Below are 27,990 nucleotides of genomic sequence, written 5' to 3'. Positions count from 1 at the left end.
ATGCAAAAATATTAAATTAGAACTTAATTTACAGAAGATTTAACCTTGAATTTTAATATGATGTTTTTTTTACATCGCCAAATAAACATGTTTATAAGTGGAATTAATGAGGTTTGATGATTTTTGAAGAAATGAAGAGCTTAAGCCTCATCTTCATTTTCACAGAAATTAAACTTTAACAAAGTGGTATTACATTAAGGGGTGCAGGGAGAAACTTTGCTGTTGAAGCCCTATTAACCCCCCAAGTTCCCAACAAGTACAGTGTACACAGACATGGCATTTTCATTATGATTTTGCCTGTAGACATGGAAACCGAACACTACTCCTCTGCTGGAATACTATGTGTCAGTTGGGTTGGATTTAGAAATATATACAGTGTAAGCACAACATAAATTAGAATAACAAAAGTTTGATATCTAGGTTTGGACACAAGATGCCTTAAAGTAACACTGCAAGACCTGCAGGAAATTTGCACAAAGTACAATATCAACAAACTAATTTGTGACCAAATTACTAACACCACAACTCAACTGACAATCAGTGAGCCTTGGGCTTTTGGGGCTCCTGTCAGTAATCCAGCCTCAGTTCTATCTAAAATAAGTAAGCTTCACATATATAACAATACTTCCAGTGGCTAATTAGGATAAATGCTGTGTAAACAATGTCACTTAGTGTAGCAGGTTACTTTTTAGACACAGTAATTGTTGCAAAGTTCATTATAAGTTGTAGAAACAGTTCCTGCAAAGTTCCCACTAATCCTTATTGGAAAGTTGTCTTGTTGTGCAGTTCAGACGTCCTTCCTCCTGCAGCTGCAACACAGTGGTTCATGGCTACGATACCGTACACAAAGTCAAATTCAAGTCTTGACCGAACACACAAAGCGATGACCTCTGCTGGTTTTACAGTCCCTTATCTGCCACTTTGCCCTTCTCCACACCAGGACACACGTTTTGGTTCCCTTCATTTTTGACCGAGGGGGCGTCTTTCTCCAGTTGGTGTAGCTGACTGGCTCGCCGCCTGCCCACTCCCAGCGTCCTCTGCCTTCCCTGTCATTCAGACCTTATACAGTTGGAGAATAAATGGTCTGTTAGAGTAAAATAGTTGTACTCTACAATAAAAAAAAAAACATTTCTAGAAAAGATATATGTAATTCAAAAAACTTTAAAGCAAATAAAGCCCCAGAGCCTACAGGTGGAGCTTATGAAATGCTATATAAACAGCAGTGGCATTAGCAACAAGCAAGTGGCAAGTGGCAAGTGGCAGGTGAGAGGCATGGATATTATACACTGGATCAGTACCAGCTTGGCCATTCCACATTAAATATTTTTATATTATCTGTTCTATTTCTTTGTATTTCAAACAGGAACCCAACCCATTGTAACAAATCAGTAAAAAATCCCCACCTATCCAGAATGGTTTTCTTCCACTGAAGTTCCACAGCCAGTCCATGTCCACTTTAGAGAGAACACTTGCTAGAGTTCCTTTATATCTGACACAAAAAAGAAAAAGAAGGAACACTGTGTTTTCTTTTTGAAAGGATCATTTATAGAGCATACAAATGAGATTATACAGTTCTTGTGTGTGACAGACAACTAATCAGAAGCATGTATGCCCATGTTTTCTGCCTCACAATTTCTCTCCAAGTATGTTGAGTATGAGCTTCATGGTGAACCGTACCTCTCCCTGCAGGCTCTGTTAGCTGTGCTCCAGGTGGCTTTGTGCTCAGTGCTGAGGATGTAACAGTGGCCACCATGAAAGGTCCAGCCCTGAGGACACATCTGAGCACTCACTATCTGTGTTTCAAGAGCAAATGTACAGAAATGTTAGTAATTGTAGGTGAATATAAGAGTGAAAAACAAAGTTCTATCCTAGAGCCACTACTTTTCAGTCTTTATGTTAAAGCAACATTATGTATTTTACATAGAAATCACAGCTTCAAAATCATTGTGATGCTGCACTGACTTGTAATAGGGAGAGTGGTTCCACTTTCATTCCCACTTCTGCCTTGAACGCCTGTTCTTGCACTTTGTAACCTGGGCTAAGCAGATGAGATCTCCCACAAGAAGAACGTAATGCTTGCGTAAAGTGCATAATGCTTTAGAGATCTATGGAGTCTTCTTGGATTACATTGTTTCCAATACCCGTAACTGCTTAGACTTGGTGCCCAACAAAATTTAATGCACCAGCATCCTGTGAGCAGCCTCTGTTGTGGCTGCAGAGGGCGCTGTTACAGTGCTGACACTAAACTCTATGAAGATGACACCCAATTCTATATTGCTCTTAATCCTCTTGATCTAAAACTGTGCCTGCCATTTACAATTTACTATCTGAGTAAGACATTTGGGTGTTAAAAAAAACCAGCATTCTATTACTTGAAGCATATGGTCATGATCAGACCTTTACTTTCTCCCAGAGGTGCAAAGCTCTGCATGCTTTTATTACAAATAGATTTTAAAAGTAGGTGTTGTGAGGCTGGAATACCTGATCAGTCGGTGCCCAGGGTTTCCAGGAGACACCATTGCAGTGAAAGAGCTGATTGGTGGTTTGGTTGAAATGCAGGAGTCCCATCAGTTCTGGCACACAGGGCTTGGGGATGGAGTTATCAGCTGTAGCCTATGGACCACAAAAATTGTATCAAGTGGGAACAACTAGTATGCATAGTAATTATGAAACAAAGTGAAACATTTTCCCATGGATGGATCCTAAAATCCTCAGAATTCCTGAGACAAAAATTGCTCAACATTTCAAGTAGGTCCAATGACAGCTCTTTAACCTAGTTGGAGAAAAAGTTGACCAATCACAGATTTGTAGGGTGGGGTTAAGAATAGGTAGTTCATCTTCCTGGCCACAAAAACTGAGACATCAATAATCAATAAGCTCTATGGGTTGCTGAAAGTTGACTTGCAGACATAAAAACACATTTGGCCTTAGCAACCACACCTTCCAAATGTAATTGGAGGGACTGACAAATCACTTGCTACTGGAAAATAATCCATTTCACACAGAAACTGGCCAACATGAGCCAAAAGAATCAAGAGTGAGAAAACAGCGAATTAATTTGATTGCCAGGGCTAAAGAAACTCCACGTGGCCCTGATCGCAAAGCTGAAAAAGAGACAAAGACATCTTGGCAAAGGAGAACTGAGCAAATTTTCCAAGAAGCAGAAAAGAACAAGTGGAATTTATACTCACACGTACTTTAGCCAGTGCAGATTTCTGAGATTTTGAGACCTTTCTTTTAGCATCCAGTTTTGAGTCAGTAGGCACTGCTGACACCTGCTGCTGTGCCCCTCTGCTAACCACACGGATGTTTGCTTTTCTGCCTTTCCTGGATGGAGAGGTGTCATCTTCTACTCGCATTTGCATGATGCCGTGATACTGGAATCAAAAAGGCAAAATAAGTTAGGGGGTTTTCTGACTTTAAAAGGTTAGGTCAGATTTCGAATCTGCCATTTGCTGCTGCTTACCGTGTAAACAATGTCTGTCCCATTGTGAAAAACTGAGGATGGTGCAATCTGAAAGATTAAACAGAGAACTGAGTTTACAGCTTACAGAGCATTTTAAATTAGAACAAAGCCAAAACAAAAACTGAAAAATGCCAGAACTTTGAGAGGAGGTACTTACAGACTTTGGATTGCCTGTAACTCTCAGTTTCTTTTTCGGGAGACTTGCAGGCCTGGAGATGCTGTCTCCACGGGCCCAGATGACTGATTCAGTGCCTAAAGGCAGTTTCTCTAGCTGAATGGATCCATGCTGGGGGTATGTGTCTGACCTGATCTCTTTTCCTCCAAGGACAGGAGCCTCCTGATCCTGGTTCAGCCTACACTGTCCTGTGGTGTTGAAATTTTGTCATGTTAGTATCTGTTAGCAGATATTGATTACCTTAGTTTATAATGATTTTCTTTGTTAGGTGGCCATGTAAAAATGGCTAATGTGCAGTGATGCAGCCTTGCAAAGAGTCCTGGGATCTTAAAAATACACAGCTGGGATTTATTCTTACCTGAGTCCCTGATGGTGACTTGAGCCCTATTGATGGTGCCAATCACTGTGCCTTCAGGGGAGATCAGCAGCACTTCAAACATTTCCTCAGCCTCCTCAAGGTGATCCCGAATGATTTCGATTTGCCAGCTCCTCTTTGACACTCCTGCATAGAGAGAAACATCACAGCTTCTAAACAAGAGTTGGAACAGATCAGATTTATTGTGGCTTTACCTGCTTTGTACCTTATATTTTGCAGCACACTGTAAATTACCAAAATCAATTGTGGTTGTTGTAATGGGATGATATTAGCAATAGCAATTATAGTAATAAGATTTTTTGTGACAGTGAAAGACAATGCTATCCCTCTCAGAGGGTCAATACAACATGCAGAGAGTGTAACAAAATTAGATCTAACACATAGTACACTATAACACAACTTTTAAACACCTTTTGCTCAGTTTGCAAAACAGACAGCTATTTGCCTTTTAAAACTTAGGGAAGAGGCTGAGTGGAAATGGAGAAGTTAACCTTTTTGAGATTTATGTTTTATCAGCGTTTTCAACCAGCATGTGTTGGTTTTATAAGTGGAAATGCTTCAGATGAATGGTAGATAACAGGAGGTGAGGAGCAGTGCCCAACTGCTTCCTTAAGCTTCCCGTGGGAAGCAGAAAATACCAAACAAGACCTATGTGTATAATGGGGCATTAGCAGGATACTAGTTGAGCACTAACATTTACTAAACCCCTGAATAACCACCACAACAGTTGACTCTTCTGTTGATTCTTGTTCAGGGATCAAGGATGTTGATATCAAGTTGTTTTCACAGGCTGTGTTGTACTCCATTACAAGCAAACTGATCTTTGTCTGTAAAACAGGTAGACTCTTAATTTAAAAAGCATAATGCAAGTTATCTAAATTAATGAGCACATACCTGGATCAAACTGAATGAGGGAAGAAGGGCTTATGAGGAAATCTTTCCCAGCTGTTGCAGTCACTGCCTTTAACTAAATGAAGAAACATGATTCACAAACATCTTAAAATCTGATGGAGGATCAAACATCAGGTAGCAATAATGAATCCTGCTGCTTGGGGTACTGAGTACCTTTAATAATACAACTGTTAATGCAAAGTTAGTGAGAACGAGAAAATTCATGACAGCTGCTCAGTTTCAATAAGAAAAGACTGCAGACCTTGACTGTGATGTATGAGGACTCTGCTAAGTTTCCTTTGCGGATGATGTCCAGCGAGCCGCCTCCCTGCTCCTCACACACAGAGTACTCAGGCTGAGACAGCTCCACGCTGGACCAGCTGAATTCAAGTCTGCAAAGACAAAGTCAAGCATGGTGAAGACTAAACTGTTTATTTAATATGCCATAAAAATCACTGTTACTGTGTGTTTTCTTACATGTGTGATGGCCCAGTGTTCCCTAAAGGATCAGACACTCTGAACTCCAGGCTGTCTGAGAGAGACTCCCTCTCTGGACTGATGATGTAGACGATGGTTCTCTTATTCAGCTCTGTCTGAGAGAAGCGCTGTGGCACAAAACCACCTGTAACAGCAAAGAGGAAGACTTACTTTTTCATTCCAAGTTAAGCTGAAGTGTAAATGAAAACAAAATTCATTTTTCAACCTGTAGTAATGTTTTCTAGGTAGCCAAAGTATGGTGGGCGGACGATGCAGAATATCAGTTCTTCCTCTCTGCTGTCCGAGTCTTGGGCCTTCAGCTCCCGGGATGACAGAAAGATGCCGTACCGTCCGTCATCTAAAACCTCTGCTTTCCAAAGATCGAGTATCTTCACCACCTCAGGAGGTAACTTATCCAAAGGCTTGATCTGAAAGTATACATGGTTTGTTAATAAGATAGATACGGGTTAACATGAATATTGTAGCAAAAGAAGTCATTTAGATTTATGAAATGATATGACATGGTCTATATGATGAACACAAATCTAACTTAAAACGCTGCATGTTTTTTTTCTAGCACAACGATACAACAGAGCGCCAATGATGCATATTGTGCTTGCCCCACACTGTTGATCAGTCATCTGTTACTGCTACAAAAGTATGAAGACCTTTTTCACAGTAGATATTTTTGATTTGTCATAGCAGGAAAAGCATAGGTGAAACTAATTTCATTAACTGTGGCTCATTCTCATCAAGTGTCCCTGTAACCATGACAATAAGACCCTGGAACCAGCTCATGCAAATGGAAAACATTTTTGATGTTATCATTCACGCCTGTGTTTTTCCTGGAATTACATAAACAAAATATCTACTTTTGCAATGTTTTTAACTCAAAGGTTCAAAGATAACAGTACTGTAAACTTCTGTTTAAAAAAATACCATTAGATACACATACTTGTGAAGTGGAATGTTCAAAATCTCATTGTTAAAAAATATTAGTGACTGTTATCATTTTAGCATTAGTGAAGATTGAGATCCACTTGCTAACATAAAATGCTATTTAGCTAAAACATTTTTTTAAATTAGTTTGTTGGATATTGTTTGTATCACATTACATTACCTTGTTATCCTGAGAAAACATTGAAACATTGCATTATACATATAATTTTTAAATATTTATATTTTGTTATAGTTTTGAGGGCAGTATGTAAATAAATCGCTCATATTGATACATTTTTGTTAGGACTTTTATCTGTTATAATCCATGACACTAGACTTTACAGCTAGACACATACGAGGGGGCTTCAAAATGTTTGTGGAAAAAGGACAGTTGGAAAAAACGGTTATGATGTTTATTTTTGCGTTAAAACATGCATTTAAGAGTTCATGTTAGAACATGTTATGACACGTTAGTACGAGAACGTACAGGTGTATTGAGATTAAAATCCCTGCATATGATTTTTAGTTATGTACTTTTTCCAGAAACCTTTTCAAGCCCCCTCGTACACACATTCATATCTTCCTGTCCAACATGCTGTACTTCATCTCATTTCAGCCAGTTTAGCCCTGTAGTTGTTCAGCTAACCTGTCCAAGTATTTCAGTCACACCACTGGAGAAAACAGTGTTTAGGTAGGATTGGCCCTGGCTGTTATCTGGCGTCTGACATTACGTTAATGCTACTTAAAGCAAGGCTATGCATGTTTTGAAAGTAAAAATAACATTCTCTCTCTTACAAATGAAAAGTTTAATACATAAGCAACAAAACACACCCTTGCTCAGGTCATTCATTCAGAAGCTTTCCTTCTACAGTCTTACTTGGTATGATGTGACTAGCAGCTCATCGTGGTCAATGTTAGCAAACTTCAGATAGATGATGTTTAACACACATCAACATCAGTCTGCCTCTGCAGGAAATGATCACACACCTGGGTAATGCTTATCCTACTGGCTCAGAGGCCTTCCTAACTGTGAGCTGTGCAGTTAGAGCCTTTTGGAACGTGGAATACATATAGGATGGCAATGAACAGCACATGTTGCTAGCAGACACAGAGAAGTACAGTCGTTATTACTTTACCTGTATGGTGAAATACACAGGTTCCAAATGTAACTGCCCATCCAGGAGGAAGCCTCTATTGGTGGTGTCAGAGGCAGTGAAGGCGAACCTGTCAATCTGTGACGGCCCTCCGTCATGTTTATATGACACCTCCAACTCTTGTATGTGTCCGTAGGTGAAGTTTGACCCAGCAGTTAGTGTGGTGCCAGCTAAAAGCAGCCTGCCGTACTGTGGAGGCTGGAGGAGGGTAAAGGTCAGGGCGCTGGGTGGAGTGTCTGGGTCAGAAAGGGCCAAGCAGTCAGGACCCAGGATAATGGAGGAACCTTGGGGGACTGTGATGCCTTTGTTAGAGGACAGAGAGGGCAGGATGCGATCCACCATTTCCACTGTGATCTCAAAGCTTCCGTTTCGACTAGTCTTACTGTTACTCACAACAAACCTGTCGAAACATACAGACAGACACAGTGTTAGGCTGTCTGACCAAAGCGAAAAAAATTACCTATTTTGACCAGTCCATCCAAATTTGTAAGAATTAAATCTGGCAGTTCTAACAAATTTGATGGCGAGTTATCTCAAGGAAGTTTTAATCGAAAGCAACATCACATCATCACAAGACCGATGATGTCTTGAGATGATGTGATGATGGCTTGTGAAAGCCCCCACAGAGGTTAAATACCTGGGTGTCCACACCAAAAATCAGTTGGACCAGTCCCAGCCTGGTCAGATGCGAACACGAACTGATGGAAGCCTCTTGGATGAGAGGTGAAACGTCTTCCTAGACTACAACTAAGTCCAGTTGCTTTCGATTAAAACTTCCTTGCGATAACTATGACCTGGATGAATGAGAATATTCACAGGCTTGATGGCGAGTTTAAATCACATCCACTCTACAGACCCTGACTAATTTTGTACCTCATATCTACACTCTATTATGCCCAAGAAAAAGATCTGTGCCACATAAAGAAAATTAAAACTGGGAAACTGCTTGTCAGCTGCTAAGCACAGGTTAAAAGCAGGTATATCAGAAGTTTTAGCTTCTTGACTCACTGAAAGGTTTCTCTGCGTGTGCTGGCTCGGTTGTCATGCACATAAGCTACAAGGTTTGCTGCTATGTCCATCTGGCTGAAGGTGGAGATGGCCAGTCCGGGATGTTTGATGTACTCTATGTGTCCTTGAGTGGGAGCGTTGGTGATGGTGTACAGAAGCTCCTCAGGCTTTTCTGTGCCGTCTGTGGCTAGCAGCACATCTGTGGTGAGAACCACACGATCGCCCCGACTGACGTTCACTGGCTTTACAAAGATGGCAATATTTCCTGAAAATCATGGTGGAGGAAACAGAAATGTTACATCAAAATTAAGGAAGGCCACATTAGTATGAATTCACACTGGGCAGGGAAACACATCGAACATGTGGATCAGCAGTCACGAGGATATCAGTAAAAGTAGAAAATCTGATCCAAACCTAATCTAATGAAGAATATAAGACTGGCTTCTAGTACCTTTCTCAAGATCTTTGACAGAGATGTGGAAGTGCTGTGGGGGTGATTGATTCTTTCCATCCAGCAAGTGGAAGACAAAGAAGTCCTGTGTTTTGGCAGCGTGCAGGCCTGTGTGCACATAGCGCAGAAGGTTCATGTCCACCGTTTCCTGGGTGCAGTTTCTCCCAGCTGTCAGCGTCACCCAGTCTGGACCTTCCTGAGACAGGAACAGTCACAGTTAGGAGCACAACACCTCCCTGTGCCTTCCTTATGTTTACACTGGCAGCCTAGTATAGAGCGGCACATCCCAAGACCCCTCACTATTTATCACTCAAAAAAATAAAACATCTTGAACTCTGTCACCAGTGCAGCAAGCTTTATTTTTTGAATTTGGTATATCATGTTTCATTTCCACTAATCCCCACTGCCACAGTAATTAGCTGTGAATTATTAAATATTACTTGTCATCTGGCCTCAAAACAGCTGCAAGTTCCAATTTTCTCACATTTGAGAAAAGTGTCAGTATGGAGCACTGGTACAAATCATTTACTGGGTACAAATGGATGATTCACAATGTTCTCATACAGCTTAACTGACAGGGGACATAAGTATGTCTTTAAAACATAATGGCATTGCACCAACCTTAAGTTGAAGTAGTCCTTGGGTAGGAACACTCTCAAATATGTACATGACCTCTGAAGAGGGAGTATCATTGTCCTGTGCAAACAGTGTAACACTGGATATGAGCCGAGTCTCTCCTGGTTCCACCTCCAGCCCATTGTTCCTAAACGGCAGAGAATTGAGATGCGCTTTGAGTTTCTTTTCTACAGTCAGTCATGTGATGACTCACTTTAAAAGTGAACTGTGGTGAAGGTGGTAGTCAAACCTTATGATATGAGGCTCTTCATCGTTGGTTGGCAGCACTTTAACCATCACTTGTCTGTGGAGTTGGTGCTTGCCGTCAGTTAACTGGATGGTAAAGCTATCGACCATATTCTCAGAGTCGTCGTGCACGTACATCAGATCCATACCTGTAAGCCAACAATGAAAAATGTAAAAGGGAGTTTGAATTATTCTACAAAGGTCTGAATGCTTAGTTGCATACTATAATCAGAGCATTCAAAAAGCCTTTAACACAAAATGATTTTAAATTAAATTTTAAACGAAAAGCATGTACGTCAATGTTTCCTTGCTGTTGACATAAGAATCTCTCACATATCTATAGTAAATACTCAGAGAGGTGCCATCAGGTATCACCTAATAACCCATGCAGATGGGGACCCCTCATTAAAGATGGTCTCTGATGACACTTGAGCAAGTGCCATTTGCTGAAGAAGGCCATGGGATACAGTCAAAAGCTTAGAGAACAGCTAAGTATGTGGACCAGAGTAGCTCAGAGTATTCACCTCACTTTAAAAAACAAGTGAGTGTTATAGATACTGTACTGAATGCCCAGTTTAACCCAGTTATCTAAACTGGCTTATTTGGAAGTTAAACCAAGATACAATGAAAGCCTATAGTGGATAGTACAGTCTCTACAACACAGATATGTAAAAAGTACCATTAATAAGATCTGTCATTGTAAAGTCGACCACAGGGGATTGGGGACTGGCCTCTCGTCTCTTGTTGACCGCCTTTTCATTGTCATGGTTAATGATGCTGCCATGATGAGGGGGTTTAACTATACTGAACAGCAGGGTGTTCCTGGGGACATCCAGATCCATTGCGTGCAACACTGATGAGTCCAGCTGCTTCATCTCTCCTTCTCGTACCTCATCACAGAAGAACATCAATGAATATTGTTATCTTGTGAACAAAGTCTCATGGGAATGTCTCCTGGTTATTGTGATCTTCAGAAGTGAGAATGACCATAAAAACTTACTGTGATGTTACGAGCCATAAACTCTGGGATCTCATCATTTGTTGGATTAATAATAATGTAGAAGGGCACATGGGCAGAAGTGTGTTTCCCATCTGACACGCAGAGCATCATCTGGTCAGCTGTGGGCTCCATCCTCTGGTGTCTGGACTGTACATAGTTCACGTGACCGTCAATGAGGTCTTTGTATGAAAATGAAGCTGTTAAAAGAGGTTAAACAGAAAAACATATGAAATTCATATTTCCATCACATGTGATGAAAATATATTATAATAACATATAATATATATACCTATGCTTATGCCCATGTTGCTTTTCTCAAAACCAGGACTGGGTAGGACATTTTCAATGTAGCCAAATTGGGGTGGAGAAATCAGACTGACCACCAGTTCATCCTGGACAGTGTCCACATCAGAGGCCTTCAAATGAGACGCAATTATTGGGGCAGTTCCACCTTCATCCACCATAAAGATGTCTCCTACAAACAAATAAGAAAATTCTAAAACACCCAACTAAAATCCCTCTTGATCCAAGTGTACATTTAAATCTTTTTCTATTCATTTATTAACTTCAGATATTATTGTTCTGTACCATTTGACTGAGACAGGGACGGCCTACCTGTTGTAAGTGAAGGTGGTTGGCTGTCAACTGGAAACACTGTGATATGGAGGTCGTACACAGGCAGGCTGTCCCGATGCTGAGCTGTGCCTCTGGTCCTGATGGGATTTCCTCCACCGCAGCACAGAGCAGAGTTTTCTGTTTCTCCATCAGAAATAACAAAGGTGATGGTATCATGGCGAGGAGTGAGACCAATCTCCAGTCCTAAAACAGCAATCATATAGAGCACTTTCAGAGACAGTCCTGACTATATTATACCGTGTATGTGCTGCACAGCTCCAAATGATCAGTACAAGTTCAACCAATATGGCTTCTTGAATGTGAATACAGATGTAAAGAACAAATATTTTTGGTATTGTAGCTGCAATGGATATAATGAACTTACAACCTCCTTTTTAAATGTATATGTAAGTTTTGTCTCAACGTAGTTTCATGCCAATGTTGGCTACGTAGCACTAGCAATACATTATATATAGTTACTGTAGTTATGCATATGCTCATTTAATTTAAGAGAATTGATACCAAACTCATATCTGTGTCTTAAGCTGGTGTCAGGATGTGGTTAGCTTAGCTTAGCATGAAGACTAGAAAACAGGAAATCAGCAAGCCTGGCTCAGTTATAAAAAAAATAAAAAAAGAAGGTAAAAATGAACAAAACAGTGATTTTATGTTTATATCTGATCAAGGAATGTGTTAACAATGGGCCTTGCAATATATGGCACCACATCAAATATATATCGCCTCTCGGTCTCAATTACCACTAAAGTTGATGACTCGGACTGTACCGGACCCTAATAAAAATACTGGACCTTCGTCAACCCTCTTCTGTGTACCTGTGTGTTTGTAGGTGATGATCCCTGCAGTGATGTCTGCCTGGATGAAGCGATCAACCACGACACCATTTCGCAGCACCACACCGTGATATGGCTGCCGGGCAATTAAGAAGGCCAGGCTGCTGTTGTCGCTGTCTGCATCAGAGGCATAGATATACTCTGCTGTGATGACTATTTCCTGTCCCTCTGCACAGCTGAGTACTGGCTTTCAAACCAGCGACCAACACCGGGACCTCGTCATTGATGGGCTTCACCTGGAGATTACAGGCAAGTCAGACTGGTGAAATAATTACTGGTGCAAGGTGTGTTAAGACAGTGATATTGCTCTCGAAGAGACTCTCAATGAGAGCAATTACCTTCACTTGTAGGACAAAACTAACTGAATTGGTGCCATCTGTTGCAGTGAAATTCAATGTTGTCCTCCACAGTTTCTGAGCTGTCGTGATTGTACCTGCATGAACAGATAACACACAAAATAAAGATTTGATGAGTCACAAAATTACCAGTCTTGCAATGTTTTTAAAGTGAAATTAAGTCACAGAATTAAAATATTGAGTCCATTTGTAAAACCTTCCACCCACCTACCAGTGGACCCTTTAATCAATCTCTTCAGTTTTATGCCGACAAGTGTTTTTTAACAGATATTATGATCTCAAATAAATGTACAAGAAACTTATGCAATCATTTTATCTAGTTACTCTTATTGTTACCGTCCTGCCTGCTTGACAGACTACACTAAATGGTTTTTCTGAAATACTTTGTAACTTTTGTTTTGCAAAGTGTGACTATTTACTTATTTTCTAATTTGACTTTATTGGAAAAACATTTGAAACCACAGAAGCCAAGACTGACTTTTTGTTTATATCTATGACCAAATCTGTTATCCTGAGACATCAAGATCATTAACTTGCGATCTTGATAATGTAATAAAATGTAATTATTGCAACCGAGGTTACTCTTGCTCCACATCAAACGACAAAATCTGGCTGATACTGTCAAATAATGCTTATCTTGTGAATTACAGATAGCTCCTGATAGACACAATGATTAACTGCTACTGTGCTTTTAGTAATAGTCTGAAAGCAGAAGCAAATCTTTAGACATTTGTTTGACAAAATAATGTTGACTCAAGGTTTACTGATGAGCTTCTTCTGGAGCTTTCACCTGCACCTTGTGGTCTTCATTAGTAAAGGAAAGTAAAGGACGTAAATAAACTGGGATGTCTGACCTAACTTTAAAGCTTTTCAGGTCTTGCACAGTGAAAGCTTGGCCTGGTTTTAGCAGGAGGCCTCCAAGCTGCAGAGCTCCATGCTGTGGCTCCCTCTGCAGCTCCACCTGCAGGACCTCTTCCATGGAGTCCACGTCTGACAGCAGTAAGTGTTCAGGGCCAAGCCAGCACTCCCCTCCCTCGTCTACTGTCAGAGCGTTGGTGATCACCTGAAACAGAATATATCCATACTTTTGATACAGATCCATCACGTCAACATGCGTTAATTGAGATAAGAATGATATCATTTTCTTTTTCACCTGTGGTGGTTGGTTGTCTTCTGGCATCACAGTGATGTTAAAGCAGATCCCAGTGACTGTTTTGCCCAAACGGTTGGTTACAGAGAGAACAAACTGGATATACTGGGGGTAAGGGCCGATGTCCATGATAGGAGGCATGTAGGCTACTTTCATGAAGTTCACTGCATGCTGAAAACAAGCACAAAAAAGATTTTTTTTGATAAGCCAGTCTCACCACATGTACCTCTAATGCATTAAAAACTAAAAGAACTACCTGTGTGAAGAGCCTCAGCACTGGTGCACTGGAGTCTTTGGTGAATTTGGGGATGCTGTCCACCAGGAACAACCTCCCAGCATCAGGAGTGCTACACAATAAAAGGAGAGCTCATAGTTCAGAAAGAATGCTTTTCCACTGTTTGGAGTGTTCTGAAAAGATGAGCACATACTAACCTGTGGGGACCAGTGTAAAAAGGTGGAGTGGTGACTGTGTATGTCAGCTCACTGTCTGGGGACTCCTGGTCTACAAAGTGAAGGTGCTGTCTTGTTATATGGACCACTTCAGTTTCTTTGACCACGAGACATCGGCTGGAACCAGGAACCTCTTTAGGTGGCTGGTCTGGAACAGGCTCTATGTGCACCATCACCACCTGAAGACACCATTATAGAGCACTGACTCACATATGAAGTGCAAGTCTGACTGAATTTCATTGCAGTAGTAGTAGAATAGTAAAGTGGTACAAATTCTAGCCCTTCAGTCAAATAATCTACAATAATCTATGTGAGTATGTGTTCAGTTAAAAAAAGTTTGTCTTTAACACAAAACATCAGCATTGTTTTAGTGACTATGTTAGCATGCTGGTCATAGCATTTAGATCAAAGCACCGCTTTGCCAAAGTACAGCTCATAGAACTGCTAACATGTAGACTTAATTAGTTAATTCATACTTCTTTGTTAAGAGATTACAGTGTACCTTTGGATTCATGTAGCTGCTGCTAATTAAAAAAACATAACTACACACTAGAGCTGTGGAAATACCTAGTGGAGATGGCAGGAACAGCAAATGCTCAGCTTGTGCTGCTTGTGTTTTTTTCCAACAAGTTTCTAATGGTAGTGGAGTTTGTTGATTGTGAATAGATAGTGAAAGCCATCTCCACTTGTGCCACTCCCAGTCAGTAAATAAAAGAACATCAATATTGCAATTGTGCGGCAGTAATGGGAGGAAAACAAACAAACCTTCTCACTGTCGCTCTACATCATAAAGTCAATCAAAGAATGTGAATGTATTAGCTGTGGGAAATATGCAGTGATTAAAGCATGAATAGCATATGGCCTGGTGGCAGCTGTGGACTACAGGTTAAAGAAGTGGACATGGGACCAATGGCCCAGGCATGAGGGTGGGGGGCGAGAATGAACAGTATCAACATCCATGGCTGAAGTGCCCTTGAGCAAGGCACTTAACCCTCCAAATGCCATTTGGGCATTGCAGTGTGGCTGCCAGCTGCTACTGGGCATGTGTCCTCATTGCTCCAAGTATGTGTTCACTACTCATGGATGGGCTGAATACAGAAGTCACACTTTCTGTGTGTAGGAAAAAAAACCACACTTGGACAATAAAGGATTGTACTTCTTTGTGAACTTGAACTTGAATGTGACAATAGCTACATTTTGGAGAGGATATTAATTTAATTAATCTAAAGACATCATGAACATTTTAATGTTAAATGTCCATATAATCTGCGTTTCCCACAGAGGGCAAATCTTGTCAAAGTGGTAGTCCATTCCAGTGAGGACACATACATTGCAACTGAGAAATGATTAAAAATGTGGAACAACGAAATCAATTACACCAAAAAGTTAGTGTTAATTCAGGTAAAGGGCCTCCAGCTGACAAATACTATGGCACTGATCAACTCTACACTGCTGTGACATTGTACTGTATTATATCATATTGTTACTACATAATGGTGTATCAGAGATGTGTTAGTGTTACCCACTTGAGGCTGTGACAGGTTGGGAGGGTCATGGAAATCAGACAGCACCACCTCAAAGGAATCATCAAACACCTCATTCCCAAGATGTCGGTAGTACAGCATGGACTGAGACAGGTCCCTCTGCAGAAAGTGGCTGACAGGATAACCTGGATTAAAAACAACACAAACACAACATGGTGGTTAAAAACACAAACAAACTCTGCGTATGATTAAAAGATAAAGTCCATTCCCTTAACCTGTGAGCCCTGGTCCTGGGATTTTCATGACCTCTCCTGCTTGTGGGGGGCGGGTGATGTTAAAGAGGATGTAGTCGTCGCTGGAGTCCAGGTCTGAAGCCTGGAGGGTGGAGCCCCTCAGCAGAGCCGTTTGGCCCTCAGACACCTCCAGCAGCATGTTGGTGATGAGGAAAGGAGGGCTGTCATCCTTTGGCAGGATCTTGATAGGGAATTTGTGCCTGGTCTGATGGCGACCATCGGTGATACGGAAGATAATGAAGTCTTTAGTTGAGTCGCTGTCGTCATGGTGATAGCGAACAACACCTGCTCTGATGTCATTGACAGTGAACATAAAGCCTTTTCCACCTGGAATCAGAAAAGCAGAATTCAAATGATGTCAGCCAGCAAGCAAGCTAGCTTGACTAGATCATAATGGATTACCACAGCTTCAGTATGGCCCAACTGAATTTACCATGACTTCAAACTGATCTATCAGTGTTTAATAGGTAACCAAACAGAGGTGGAGATGTGTGTGTTGATGTTGTCCACTGGCAGTTCTGTCAGTACCTCTGACAGTTAGCCGTCCGTGCTGCAGACCGTCCACAGTGATGACACGAACGGCGTTCAGGTTGTCGTTGTCCACAATCTGGAGCTGCTCCCATGTTATTGGACGAGACTGCCCCTCTAACAGGCTGAGGCCTACAAGACAAGTTATTCAGAGAAAAACCACACTTAGCCAAATACACTGCGCTATATGTGCCAAACCTAGTTCTGTAGGATATCTAGAGCTCAGAGACTTACTGTCTTCTGCTCGGATACAGTTGAGTTCACTCTTCTTTACACAAGATAATTCAGTGTCTATCAGTCTCTATGTGCTTTCATGATAATTATATGGCTGAAATTCACACAGAAACCTGTCTGTGCAGCTTACACCTGTATTAAAGTCGAGTAAAGCAGTAATAGTAATGCGTTCTGAGTTAGTCACACCACAGGAAAATGTGCTATGAACCACCCAGCTAAGTTTGAACGGTTAAAAAATATAAAAGTAGGTTTCAAAATCATGACAAAATAAGCAGCTATTTCTACTTTGAAACGCCGGGGGCGTGTCCGCTGCATGTGCTGACACCACGCCCACTCTAACGCTGCAACACAGTGACCGTTAGCACCCTGTTAGCACCTTGCTAGCAGCCTAGCAGCTAGCGCCACAACCTGTAAAACAGATATTAGGAGCCTTGGAGTTGTGCAGACGTTCCGTAGTTTAGCCACCAGAGGATACACACATTTGACACACACACTATGAACAATGTGAGCGGGACAGGAGGGTGAAGGCGGTGTGGTGGAGGGAGGTACGGTTGGTTCGGCCTCATTCAAAAGTGACAGGCAATTACCAGTGAATTCCCGTTGTCTGCGATGAAAGTTCCTCCTCTTAACGCCTTTGAAATTTTAAACAAGGTGGCGACCGAGCTGTTTTGCAAACTCTGGCATCCATGGAAGATGCGTTTGCGGGACGACGACGTAGCTAACTAGCAAAACCTACAACGGTTTGCACGCGAACAGGAGGAAAGCGACTGGTTACGCAGCGCTGCTCTTTATAACGGTTACGTGTTAAGGGTGGGGTTATGCTGAGTGGTGGCTCCAGTGCGTCATCGACCACCGTTTCAGACCCGCCCATAAAATCCCGAGTATGAAACTGATAGAAAACTATGAAACGGTCTAACTTCACAATGCAATGCATATAGTCTACAGATTTTACACATGTTTTCAGGAACTATTTTCTGACATCATGTGTTTACAGACAAATCTCTGAATTTGCTTTACACAGAATTTAATTGGTTTATTTGTTGGTTTGTTTTTTGAACAGCAGGGGGCAGAAAACTCAGCAAAATCCTGATAAAACTATTATTGCTTGTGGTTTAGCTAACAATGGTCTATTTACACATTCACAAGACTCACAAAAATGTAGCATTCATTAGCATTCTGTTGTGTTTCTGGCCACCTGATGAATGTAAGTCTAATAATCACTCTCCGTTTAGCTAATTTTGATGTCCACCAACTCCTGAGAAAAATAACTGGCTCCTTAGCTGTTAGATGCTTGACTTTCCTTACCAGCTAATTACTGATTTTGTCTGTTTGGTGGTAAACAGGTAGTGTTATTGAAGGCAAGGTTGATGAGAAATAGTGAACTTTAATGTGTTGTAAAACCAAAGTAATCAGCTGAAAGGGGCTAAAAAGTTCCATAAAGCTGTAAAGTTGGGTCCCTATCCCTATGTCCCTGTTAAAGTCCCATAAAAAGTCATTGCATAAACAACTTAATTGCATTTGCAGTGTGTCAGTGCTAACATACCCATGTTCCAGGACACTCTGGGTGCATTTGTGTCGGCATTCCTTACAGACATGTGAACAGTCATTGATGGGCTCTTCTCAAAGAAAAAATCATGAACCTCAAATTCCACCTGTCGGGCAGATGACAGAGAAGTTCAACTGACAAAATCAAAATGACTGTTTATATACTGCACATAGTGTAAGAAGGGGAAGCGCTACCTCGTAATTCCTGCGTTGGGTATGTGAGGAGTTGGGAGGTTGATACCCAATGAGCATGTCATTTAAATCCAGCCATGTGAAGGAGGAGATTGGCCGAGTGTGATCGGTCAGATGGGCGATGAAGCCGTCCACAGGGGGTTTGGTGATGTTGAAAACCAAAAGTTGTTTGAGAGTTTCCTCATCCTCAGCATCTAGTGTAGCAGTGGAGAGTGGAGTGAGGATGAACTGGTCTACTTCCAGGATGAACATGGACATGAAGGATGGTTTGGGAGGCTGGTTGGGCATTGCACCGACTATCCGAACTGGAATCCAGGACTGCTCAGACTACACCACAGTAAAAAAAGAGAATATAATCACAAAGACTAATACTTCGAAAGAAATGTTCTGTGTTTTTAGTCACATTTACCATAGGTTTGTAGCAACTGACCATCGAAAGGTCTGTCATTAGATACAGATTTCAGCCTAAACTAATTACCATGTAAATATCCTGCACTGATTCATTGAGCTAATCCTAATGAGTACCTCGGTTTGAAACATTTACAATAAAATGAATGAGTTAGCACAGGCTGTAGCCAAATTACCTGATATATGCTGCCACTCCTGGTGTCCTTAAGGTCCAGTCTGATTGCAATGTAGTCTATATCAGGAGATGGAGGGTCTATGTGCTGATACCTCAGCCCCATCATCAGGAAGTCATCACAGGGAATCTTAGTGAACTTCACCAGCTTCAGACCCTTCAGGCAGTCTTCAGACTTACACATCGCCCTCTCTTTATTATCTGAGTAATGACAAAACCATACATATCACTTTTTGTATTTTTATGTTACCTAGTATAAATGAATATAATGTCTTGGGACATCTAGGGATGAAACATTATTGAGAAGCTATTAGTGTTGTATCTGTATTTCTAGATTAAATTTGTTGTTTTGTATATGTGGAATGTTTCCTCTTCACTCATGGATAAGCTAGGGATTGTGGATTTCCTATCATCAGCCATGCAGGTAGGCTACCTAGTTGCTGACGTAGGTGGATGAAGCTCTCAGGCTCGTCCCCTCTCTTGGTGGCTTTCTCTGGATCCCCGGTGACCAGCTGGCCGTGGGCTGGCAGGTGGGTGTCATGGTTGCTCAGATGGATACTACACTCCAGGCTAGACCTCCTCTCATAATGGAAGGACACCACATTGCCATCAACAGGCATCAGAGAGGCCGTAGAATTCAGGAACCTCCAAGGATTTAGGCCCGAGCTTTATGATGCTGCAGTCAGGTTCCATAATGTCCACATGGAGAGAAAACACCTCCATGTAAGTCTCTGAGTCTGTGAACCTGGTAAAATAAAAACACAAGCTGATCATGCTGCTACAACAAGAGCAGGGTAGAATAAGAATGTTTTAAATAATATCTAGGCGTTGTACCTGTACAGTCGAAGCTTGACTATGTCCTCTTTTAGCAATGGACAGCCGTTATGGACATACTTCACCTCATCAGCCAGATAATGGCAATCAAAGACCTGAAGAAAGAACAGAACTCTTAATGATCAAATATAATGAATGAAGCAGGCCCACTGTGAGTAGAACTACCTGAACATTAGACAGTGTCCCCAATATCAGACTGGATTTTTTTGTTTCAGCCAGATTAAAACTCGCTTAACTTTGTGTCTACATCACAGTATGAAGAAACCACATGGTAACAGATTTAAGACCAGATTTAATGAGTATCTGCAGAGGAACTACTAAATCAAGGATCAGAGACTAAAATAATGTTTCATTTTACAGGTCCATGTTTGTTGAACTTTGTCATTTGGTATTTATTATTCAGATAATTGCAAGTGTCATATGATACATATCTAAATACCTAATGTCAATTAATTGCCAGCATAACCTAGTCTTTTATTTGGTATACAACAGGGTAGCTGAAATGGGAAAGCTATACAATTCAGTATATCTGGACAATAACATTTCTAGTGATAAATAAATAATGAATGAATATCTACTCAGGTTCAATGGATATATACAACATAATAATAATGATAATAACATCTTGAATTTCTATAGCACCTTTCATGAGACCCAAGGACGCTTTACAGAGACAATGTCCAAACAAAACAAAACAAGACTAACTGCCAAAGGCCTGGGTGAAGAAGTGACTTTTCAGACCTGTGAATCTGCATTCTGACCATTTTCTTGCTAAATACCTCCTAATATAATCAGATGCTAATTATGACTAATACTTAAACACTAATTTTATCTTACATACATATTATAAGCTGTGGTTGTGGTAGATACAGTGACTAGCTATGGTGCATATCAGCCAATTAAACTGTATCTCACTGTAAGTGTAAAATCATAACTCCTAAGCAGGTAAAAGGCTTAAATCCTGTGTGGACCCACTTATAGTGAAGTGAATGTTTCATGTTTAAATCCTAAAGTTTTGTTTTCTACTTTTAAGCCTGAAGAAGGACTCATCTGGGACATTCAACAGACAACTGTATCTGTCAGCACAGAGTCATTAGACAGGAGACGGCCTGTCTACCTGGAAACAAAGGAACGAGTATAGAGAACTCCCTTCACATTCTCTTCCCCAAAATATCTCTTTTCTTGACTGAACACTAGGCTGCTCAAGATATGGACATACAGTAATACGGTCCTGCTGAGGAGACAGGGGATGTCTGTTAACCATAGTATTTTTTTTTTTTTTTTGCCCTTCTCGTTATCCCCTTATATCTTTCAAATAACAGACTCAGTTAATTTAATGTATTTCTGACAGATTGTAAAACCAAAATGACATCACACACTGTCAGGTCTTATGGTCTGAAGGGATATTTCATAAGAACACGATGGACTCAGTTGGAATAGTAAAGCACTGAGATCTTGTCATCATTACCAGAATGCTAATAATATATTACATGGTTTCCTCCATGTTAGCTGTCAGTGCTATGGAAGTGTAATGCATGCCTTCAGACTATACAGCTTTGTTTTACTAGAGAAGGTAAATTGCCTGGAACATGTGGGGGGTTTCATTGCATGAGGATTTTTCCATTACCTGAGGCATGACTTTTCCCACTCGTTGAGTTATGGGCTCATTTAACACCACCTCCACCTTGCACGCATCCTTCTGACGGGGAATATGGAACTGCAGGTCGCTCTCATCGAGGTAGGCCGACTGACCTCGTTTCACCTTTAAACCCTTATTGACTTTGACGAGGGAGCCAGTGCAATGAGCAGGTCATTCCCAAGCAGAAGCACTGGAAGCAACATCCAGGCCAGCATTTGACTCTGTGAACCCATCACTGTCAGTCACAAGCTTGACGTCCTGTAGGGTCCTCGAGGACTGGCTCCAAACAAAGGCAGGATCACTTGCAGAGACACACTTCAGCGGGAGACTTCAGTAGATCGAGGGAGTCTTTCCTCTTGAGAAGTTACATTTTCCTTCGGCTATACAATGACTCTGCTGCATGTGTGTGTGAGCCTTCACCAGTTCACATAAACATCAGGAGCTGTAAGGAAATAAAAAGGTTATTAAATATTAAAATCAATATCTATTTCACCACTCTCAGCAATGAAACAAACCAAAAACACCACATCATTTCACTGAAGAGAATGAGAAAGAGCAAAAATACTGTATTTCATAAGCATGTATAGCAGCATTTCATTGACAGTCAGCAAAAGATTCAGTGAGAGCTGAAGTGTAGTTCTAACTCAAGCTGAGAGTGGAGTTTGGAGGCTGGAAAACCGAAACACTGAGCTGATGCTGAGAATGTTAGCCTTGCACAGCCACAGCTATACAACATATTTAGGACATAGCTTCTCCCATGACGATGATGATGAGGGACATCATCCATATTATGCTACACAATGATGACATTGTTTTCCTGCTGGATATCCTGTAGGATTCATACTGCCAGGGACAATGGTGCAAAAATGTGGGAAAACTGGTGGAGTATGTTCTGTGAATGTGTGACCCTCTGCATTCAATCAGTCAGAAAATGTCAACGTGTGATAGCATCACATACTGAAAGTACAGTGCTTTTCGCAATCAACTACATCAATATCTACTGTACTCAGTCGATTTGACTTTATAGAAACTCATTTCAAAACTCTTGTCTCTTGTCAGAGCTGGCAACAGGCATGGTTAGCCTAGCATAGCATTAACATATAGAAGCAGAAGGGAAACAGCTAGCCCACCTCTGGCCAAAGTTCAAAAACACACCTAGCAACACCTCTGAAGCTCAATAATTAACATATTGGATGCTATTTGCTAAATCTATACACAAACAAAAAAAGTAAAAATAAACAAATGTGGTTAGGTGCTCAAAAACAGGATCTTGTTATAGGCTAACCGTGAATTTACAAGGTTTGGTGCAATCATGCAGAGATCAAATCCAAAACCTGTACTCACTGACCATATCTGGCAAGCCTTGCTAAAGCTGGAAATGCTGCACAGAAGTACTGAGTGGATGGATAAACTCATCAAGAAATAGCTCCAGAACATAACCAAACTATCCCCAACACGACAAACTGTTGTTCTGGATGTATTTTTGAACTTTGGACGGAGCTAGGCTAGCTGTTTCCCCCTGCTTCAAGTCTTTCCGCTAAGCTAGGCTAAATATGTCAAAACTCCAATCCTGTACTCATGCACTATATCTGATATCAATCTCATGCACGGGCACCACAGGAAACAATACATGTCTACCAGAGAAGCATAAACAAGCACCAATATAAGCACACCCTCATATACAGGATTAGACCAACACTGCTGGTTTATGATAACTACCGGAATGTTAAGTTGTTGCTCATTGTTTTTGTAATTATATGACAGCGTACAGCAATAATTAGAGTTTTTACTCAGCTCCAGGCATGTTCCACATCTCTTATAAACTTTGTGACTTGTTTTGTACTCAGCTTGTCAGGAAATATGTTCATTATGAGCAAATGTTGGCCTTTCCCTGAGGCTAAACACAGCTTCTCTAGTAATGACATGATTTTTTCAGTTGACCCTCAGCATTTAAAGAGTCACCCCCAACATGGGCCTTTATACAAGACTGGTCTTACCGTGATTATTAAAAGCAGTAGGAGACAGACTTCTTATAAAACCATTTCTAAAACTTTCTTTAAACTAACCCAGGGGTACCTTAAATTTCAGAATATAATGCACTAATCTTCCTTACTTTTGCAATCATTACTTGTTTTCATTCTGCTTTCTGCTTTGCTGTTTGTTCATTCTTTCACTGTAGGGATCAATAAAGTTTCATCTTCTCTCACCTTAGATCCCACTCAAGATGTGGTGGAGCTGTTTTGTATCTGAAAACAGCCTTCAGATGTCATCCTGCCACATTCCTTCAACACTTGTTTAGGACACCTACACCAGACCTCACACAGAAAGCACCTTGAACAGAAAAGCGCCTTATAATCAGTTGCTGCATTGGGGAACATGTTATAGCTTGTCTTCATGAACAATGCTTGTGTTTAGGGAGCTGGAAATATCATGTTCAAGGAGTGGAGTGTAAAAACAGGATTCCAAGTGGTCACAACCCCAGCACCACCACCACCACCACCACCTCAGACTCCATCAGGAGTGGAGAATGTACTGTTTTGGTGTGTCCTGAGAAAAATCTAAATGAGGTCAATTTCATGTTTTTACCTCAGTTACATTTTTGATTGTAAAATCGGTGCTGGTTCAGCTGAAAACAAGACTGTTAGTGAACATAATCCCAGAAAAGGTGACATATGGTTTCACCTGACAGCAATAATGCACACTTTGAATGACCTCTTGTGACCTTTGTCACAAATATTAGCTTAAATTAGTATGGGTAGTGCTGTACAGTCAGGATACAGTAAGGAAGGTTAGAAACACCCTCATAAGAGCAAGAAAAGAAGAAACTTAAGTAAAGTTAAAGTTAAATTAAAGTTGCAGCCATTTTTTTTGGCAGGACAATAAGCTGTTAGTACAACACTGGCAAATGATCCCCTCATAGGTTATTGAGGCTAATGTGTTAGCAAACAGATGCATATTTTCACATCCAGCAGACAGAGCAACATTAGACTTCATTTTTGTGTCCGACTGCGTGAATGTCAGCCTGATATTCACCCTGCTTTTAGCTCTGTTTTGGTCGTCACCCACTTTTGAGAAAAAAAAATCTTTAGCTGCTAAATCCTCCTCTATGTTCACCAGCTAGTCTCTAACTTTGTCTGCTTGCTGTTTGCTGCTGAGCAGGTAGTGGACAGTGAGTTTGTTTTCGTTGAAAAAATGAAAGAAAAAAAAAGTTGATGAGAAAGCATAAAGTGGCAGGTGTACAAACCAAAAACAATGGGCTGAAAGACACTAAAACACTCCATAGACCTGAAGGGAACTGCAGAGTTTAGTGATAATTCTCTGTGGGTTTGTCATTATGAACCACCCCTTTCACATCACACATATTTATTTGATCCTTTGATAATACAAAAATATTTAGTGGTGCAGCTTTAAAACTTAAATTGTGATCTGAATTTATGTATACAAGGATTTCAAGTGTATACTTTTAGCTACTTTTATTCATGAATCTTGGAGAATGATCGTAGTTTTTATATAGCCTACCTCTCTCATAGCTGGTGCCCTGTCTCAGATATAACAGCAGTCATATGCTATATTGCCAAATGTATGTCAGATCAGTCAGATCAAAGAAAAACAATGTGCAGTATATTCCCTACATCCATACTATTTCCCATGCAGCTCTGTGAGACATGAGATTTGGAGCAAAACAAAGTCCGACTGCATGCCGAAGCTGAGAGTAGATCACATTTTAGCAGATAACGGCCTGTCCAGCATTGTGTCACACTAAATGACTGCGTGTCACTGATATTTACTCTTGGTGTCACAGCACAAAGGCCTCAGTAATCTGTCCTGTTAAAGATTTAGATGGCCCTCTGACTGATGGGAGTCCCAGTGGGGAGGCTGCAGATGGGAGGTGGGAGTGCTGGGAAAGGTCCTAATGTTAAGCTGCCTGGAGCACTCTGAGAGTCCTGTCCCTGTTTGCAGTTGATCCTCTTCCTGTTTTGGCAGAGCTTCATGTTACAGTCCTTTTACTATATAATGCCAACAAGATGCATCCTGGGAAGTAACGTATACTGTGGGTTTAGATCCTGAATAGACAAAGACCACCAACCACACCACTCTGATTTAACCTCACATGTCAGGACTGAAGTGTTTTCTCTACTGACATGTCATTCAGGAGGAGGCTCAGCATCTGCTCAGTGTCAAAGCCAGCAGGTCTAATGACAGACCAGATTTACATTCCCAGTAAGCTTGTGGTAGTACAACATGCACTCCCTAATCTGAACCTAAACAAAACATCAGTGTTGGATGTTATGGTACCACTCTCTCCAGCTGATTCACACCCTCTTAAAGGAGCACTCCACAAGTTTCACAAGTGAACAGTTTACTCAACACAGGGTGTATATTTCTGTTTGTGAAAACACTTGTATAATGTCCTCAGAGTCTTTGGAGAGAGCCTTTCACTCACAAACCAATCACAGTTCAGGACAAAGTCAGCTCATGTCAGTGGCTCCAACCATGGTGGCAAAGCAAATCAACTTTGATGAACTTTTACTTTACTTAACTGTGACTTAACTGCGATACCTCATTATCTGGTCTGCAGCTGGCCTACCTGGCTCGCCATAGCTTGGGAGCTACTGCAGCTGAATGGTGCCAGTGAGAAATCATACTGGGAGAGAAGTCACAAAGCTTAGCAATGTCTATTTCCTAAAGACGTGGATGAATTTTGCTGTGAACAATGACCACAACTAAAAGTGAGCCTTTGTGAAGAGCAGACATTAAAGTGTCAATTATGTGATAATGATGAATGCTAAAACACACTATACACAAGTATCACAAGTAGAAAAGAGTCACAAAGTCAGTGTCAGTTACAAAACAATATCTGTCTAAAGTTTGCTAACGTTAGCCACCACATCCTGTTGGTCATACCAGACCAACATATATTGAATTGAGCAACTGCTGCTGATAAATGAAATGTTCCCTGTGCTGTTTCCTCTTTGGTGTTTTATTTAAACCTTGATGATATCATCAGGGTTATCTTAGCATGGATTTAGAGAAAACACATTTTTAACAGACAGCCTGCTAAAGACTGGGGATGTGGAGTTGAATGAACAGGGAGGTCTTTCTAATGGAAAGACGCATTCAAGTTGAATTATGGGAAATTCAGGATCTCTGCAACTGCTGATTCGATCTTGAACATCCTTTTTAAAAATCTGTTTCTCGTGGGTCCCCCAACTTTATGCAAATGCAGCACTAACTCTCTAGTGTGCCCCATTAATGGTTTGTTATGAACTGAAACAGACTCAGGAGAAGACAGGATACCATCTGTGAGAGATGTACATTAAAACCAGGATCATTCTCCAAGAGCCACTGATAAAAAATGAGCGACAAAGTGAAATATTGGTGCTTTTTTCAAATATGTCTCTGCTAATCCCCCTCATCTTCTGATTTGACAGTGTACTGGATACATCACGAATGTGTCAGATGTCAGATTTTATTTATATGGAGCACAGGTATGAGATAAAACCAGCGGGTAAAAACAGAACATATGCTTTCTGTCTGATTTACTGTCCCACTCTCCTCCTTAAAAAGACAACACCGCGAAAACACGAACTGATAATAAAAGCTCATTAAGATCACACAGCATCTCATAATTCTACCATAAGACAGCTGATTTACATCCTGCCCTGACCAAACCACAAACTAGCGACGGACACAAAACACACAGCTGTGAGGGAATGTGATGTGTCATGTAACAAGTGGCTTCGCTCCACAGCTGGGAATGCCTCTCACATCCATTCACAGCAGCAGCTTCTTCTTCTAATCTTAATAATGACAGGGTCCTTAGCAGCCAGCAATTTTCAAAGAAGGACGGGCCATTGGGGAATAAGAAGGCATTCGCTAACGTTTGGCTGCTGTCCAGCAGCGTAGTCCAGAATGTGCACCAGAAAGTTTTAAAAAGCTCCCAAATACTCCCCAACTGCAAGAAGCAATGTGAAAAAGTGGTGAAAGTGCAGTTTTGCAACATTGGTGCATGAGGTGTTCCAGACAGAACAGCATGCTTTACAGTTTCACATTAATATAGCTATAAATAAGCCATCAGTGATGATGGCATCTGAGTTGTAACACACACCAGACTTCACTGTATATCTGACTATGTGACTGTGAAACCACACTGACAAAACAATGTGAGGCATTTAGACTACAGGAGCTCACTGAGACATCAGTTAATAGGGCTCCTGATAATGACAAACATTTAGAATTAAGAAAAATTAACCAACAAAAGAGGGAGAAGAAGAAGAAGAGGACGTCCGAGCAAACGTTATGCTGGTGCAGCTCCCCAGCAGAGATCTGCACATACATTTAGACATGTCCTTACCTGATCTGCTGACATCTGGCGCTTCCTTTCCTTCTTCTTCCCCCTTCTCCCCTACCTGTCTGCTCTCCTCTGCTTTCAACAGCAAC

At 41.1% G+C, this 27,990-nt stretch overlaps 1 protein-coding gene across 1 annotated transcript; it reads right to left on the bottom strand.

The window, feature by feature from the left end:
• Positions 1 to 38: 38 nt before the first annotated feature.
• Positions 39 to 27,984, bottom strand: frem1a (Fras1 related extracellular matrix 1a). The gene is given in 42 exon segments (XM_018693815.2): positions 39 to 1,059; positions 1,404 to 1,489; positions 1,678 to 1,793; positions 2,482 to 2,613; positions 3,192 to 3,377; positions 3,467 to 3,514; positions 3,624 to 3,829; positions 4,000 to 4,143; positions 4,912 to 4,984; positions 5,171 to 5,300; positions 5,386 to 5,530; positions 5,612 to 5,813; positions 7,461 to 7,878; positions 8,487 to 8,751; positions 8,938 to 9,133; positions 9,559 to 9,700; positions 9,803 to 9,947; positions 10,478 to 10,688; positions 10,799 to 10,995; positions 11,088 to 11,273; positions 11,414 to 11,617; positions 12,247 to 12,454; positions 12,456 to 12,500; positions 12,603 to 12,653; positions 12,655 to 12,697; positions 13,475 to 13,683; positions 13,774 to 13,941; positions 14,027 to 14,117; positions 14,203 to 14,399; positions 15,747 to 15,889; positions 15,980 to 16,324; positions 16,526 to 16,657; positions 18,303 to 18,411; positions 18,500 to 18,823; positions 19,081 to 19,277; positions 19,510 to 19,690; positions 19,692 to 19,821; positions 19,911 to 20,005; positions 21,538 to 21,705; positions 21,707 to 21,730; positions 21,732 to 21,991; positions 27,905 to 27,984. Coding segments are annotated over 41 exon segments (6,546 nt in total). The 5' UTR covers positions 21,783 to 21,991; positions 27,905 to 27,984; the 3' UTR covers positions 39 to 856.
• Between the last annotated feature and the right edge of the window lie 6 nt (positions 27,985 to 27,990).

Source organism: Lates calcarifer, linkage group LG14, assembly GCF_001640805.2.
Source record: "Lates calcarifer isolate ASB-BC8 linkage group LG14, TLL_Latcal_v3, whole genome shotgun sequence".
NCBI lineage: Eukaryota > Metazoa > Chordata > Actinopteri > Centropomidae > Lates > Lates calcarifer.
The sequence above is the reverse complement of the archived record's forward strand: the minus strand, read 5'-3'. Positions and strand labels throughout refer to the sequence as shown.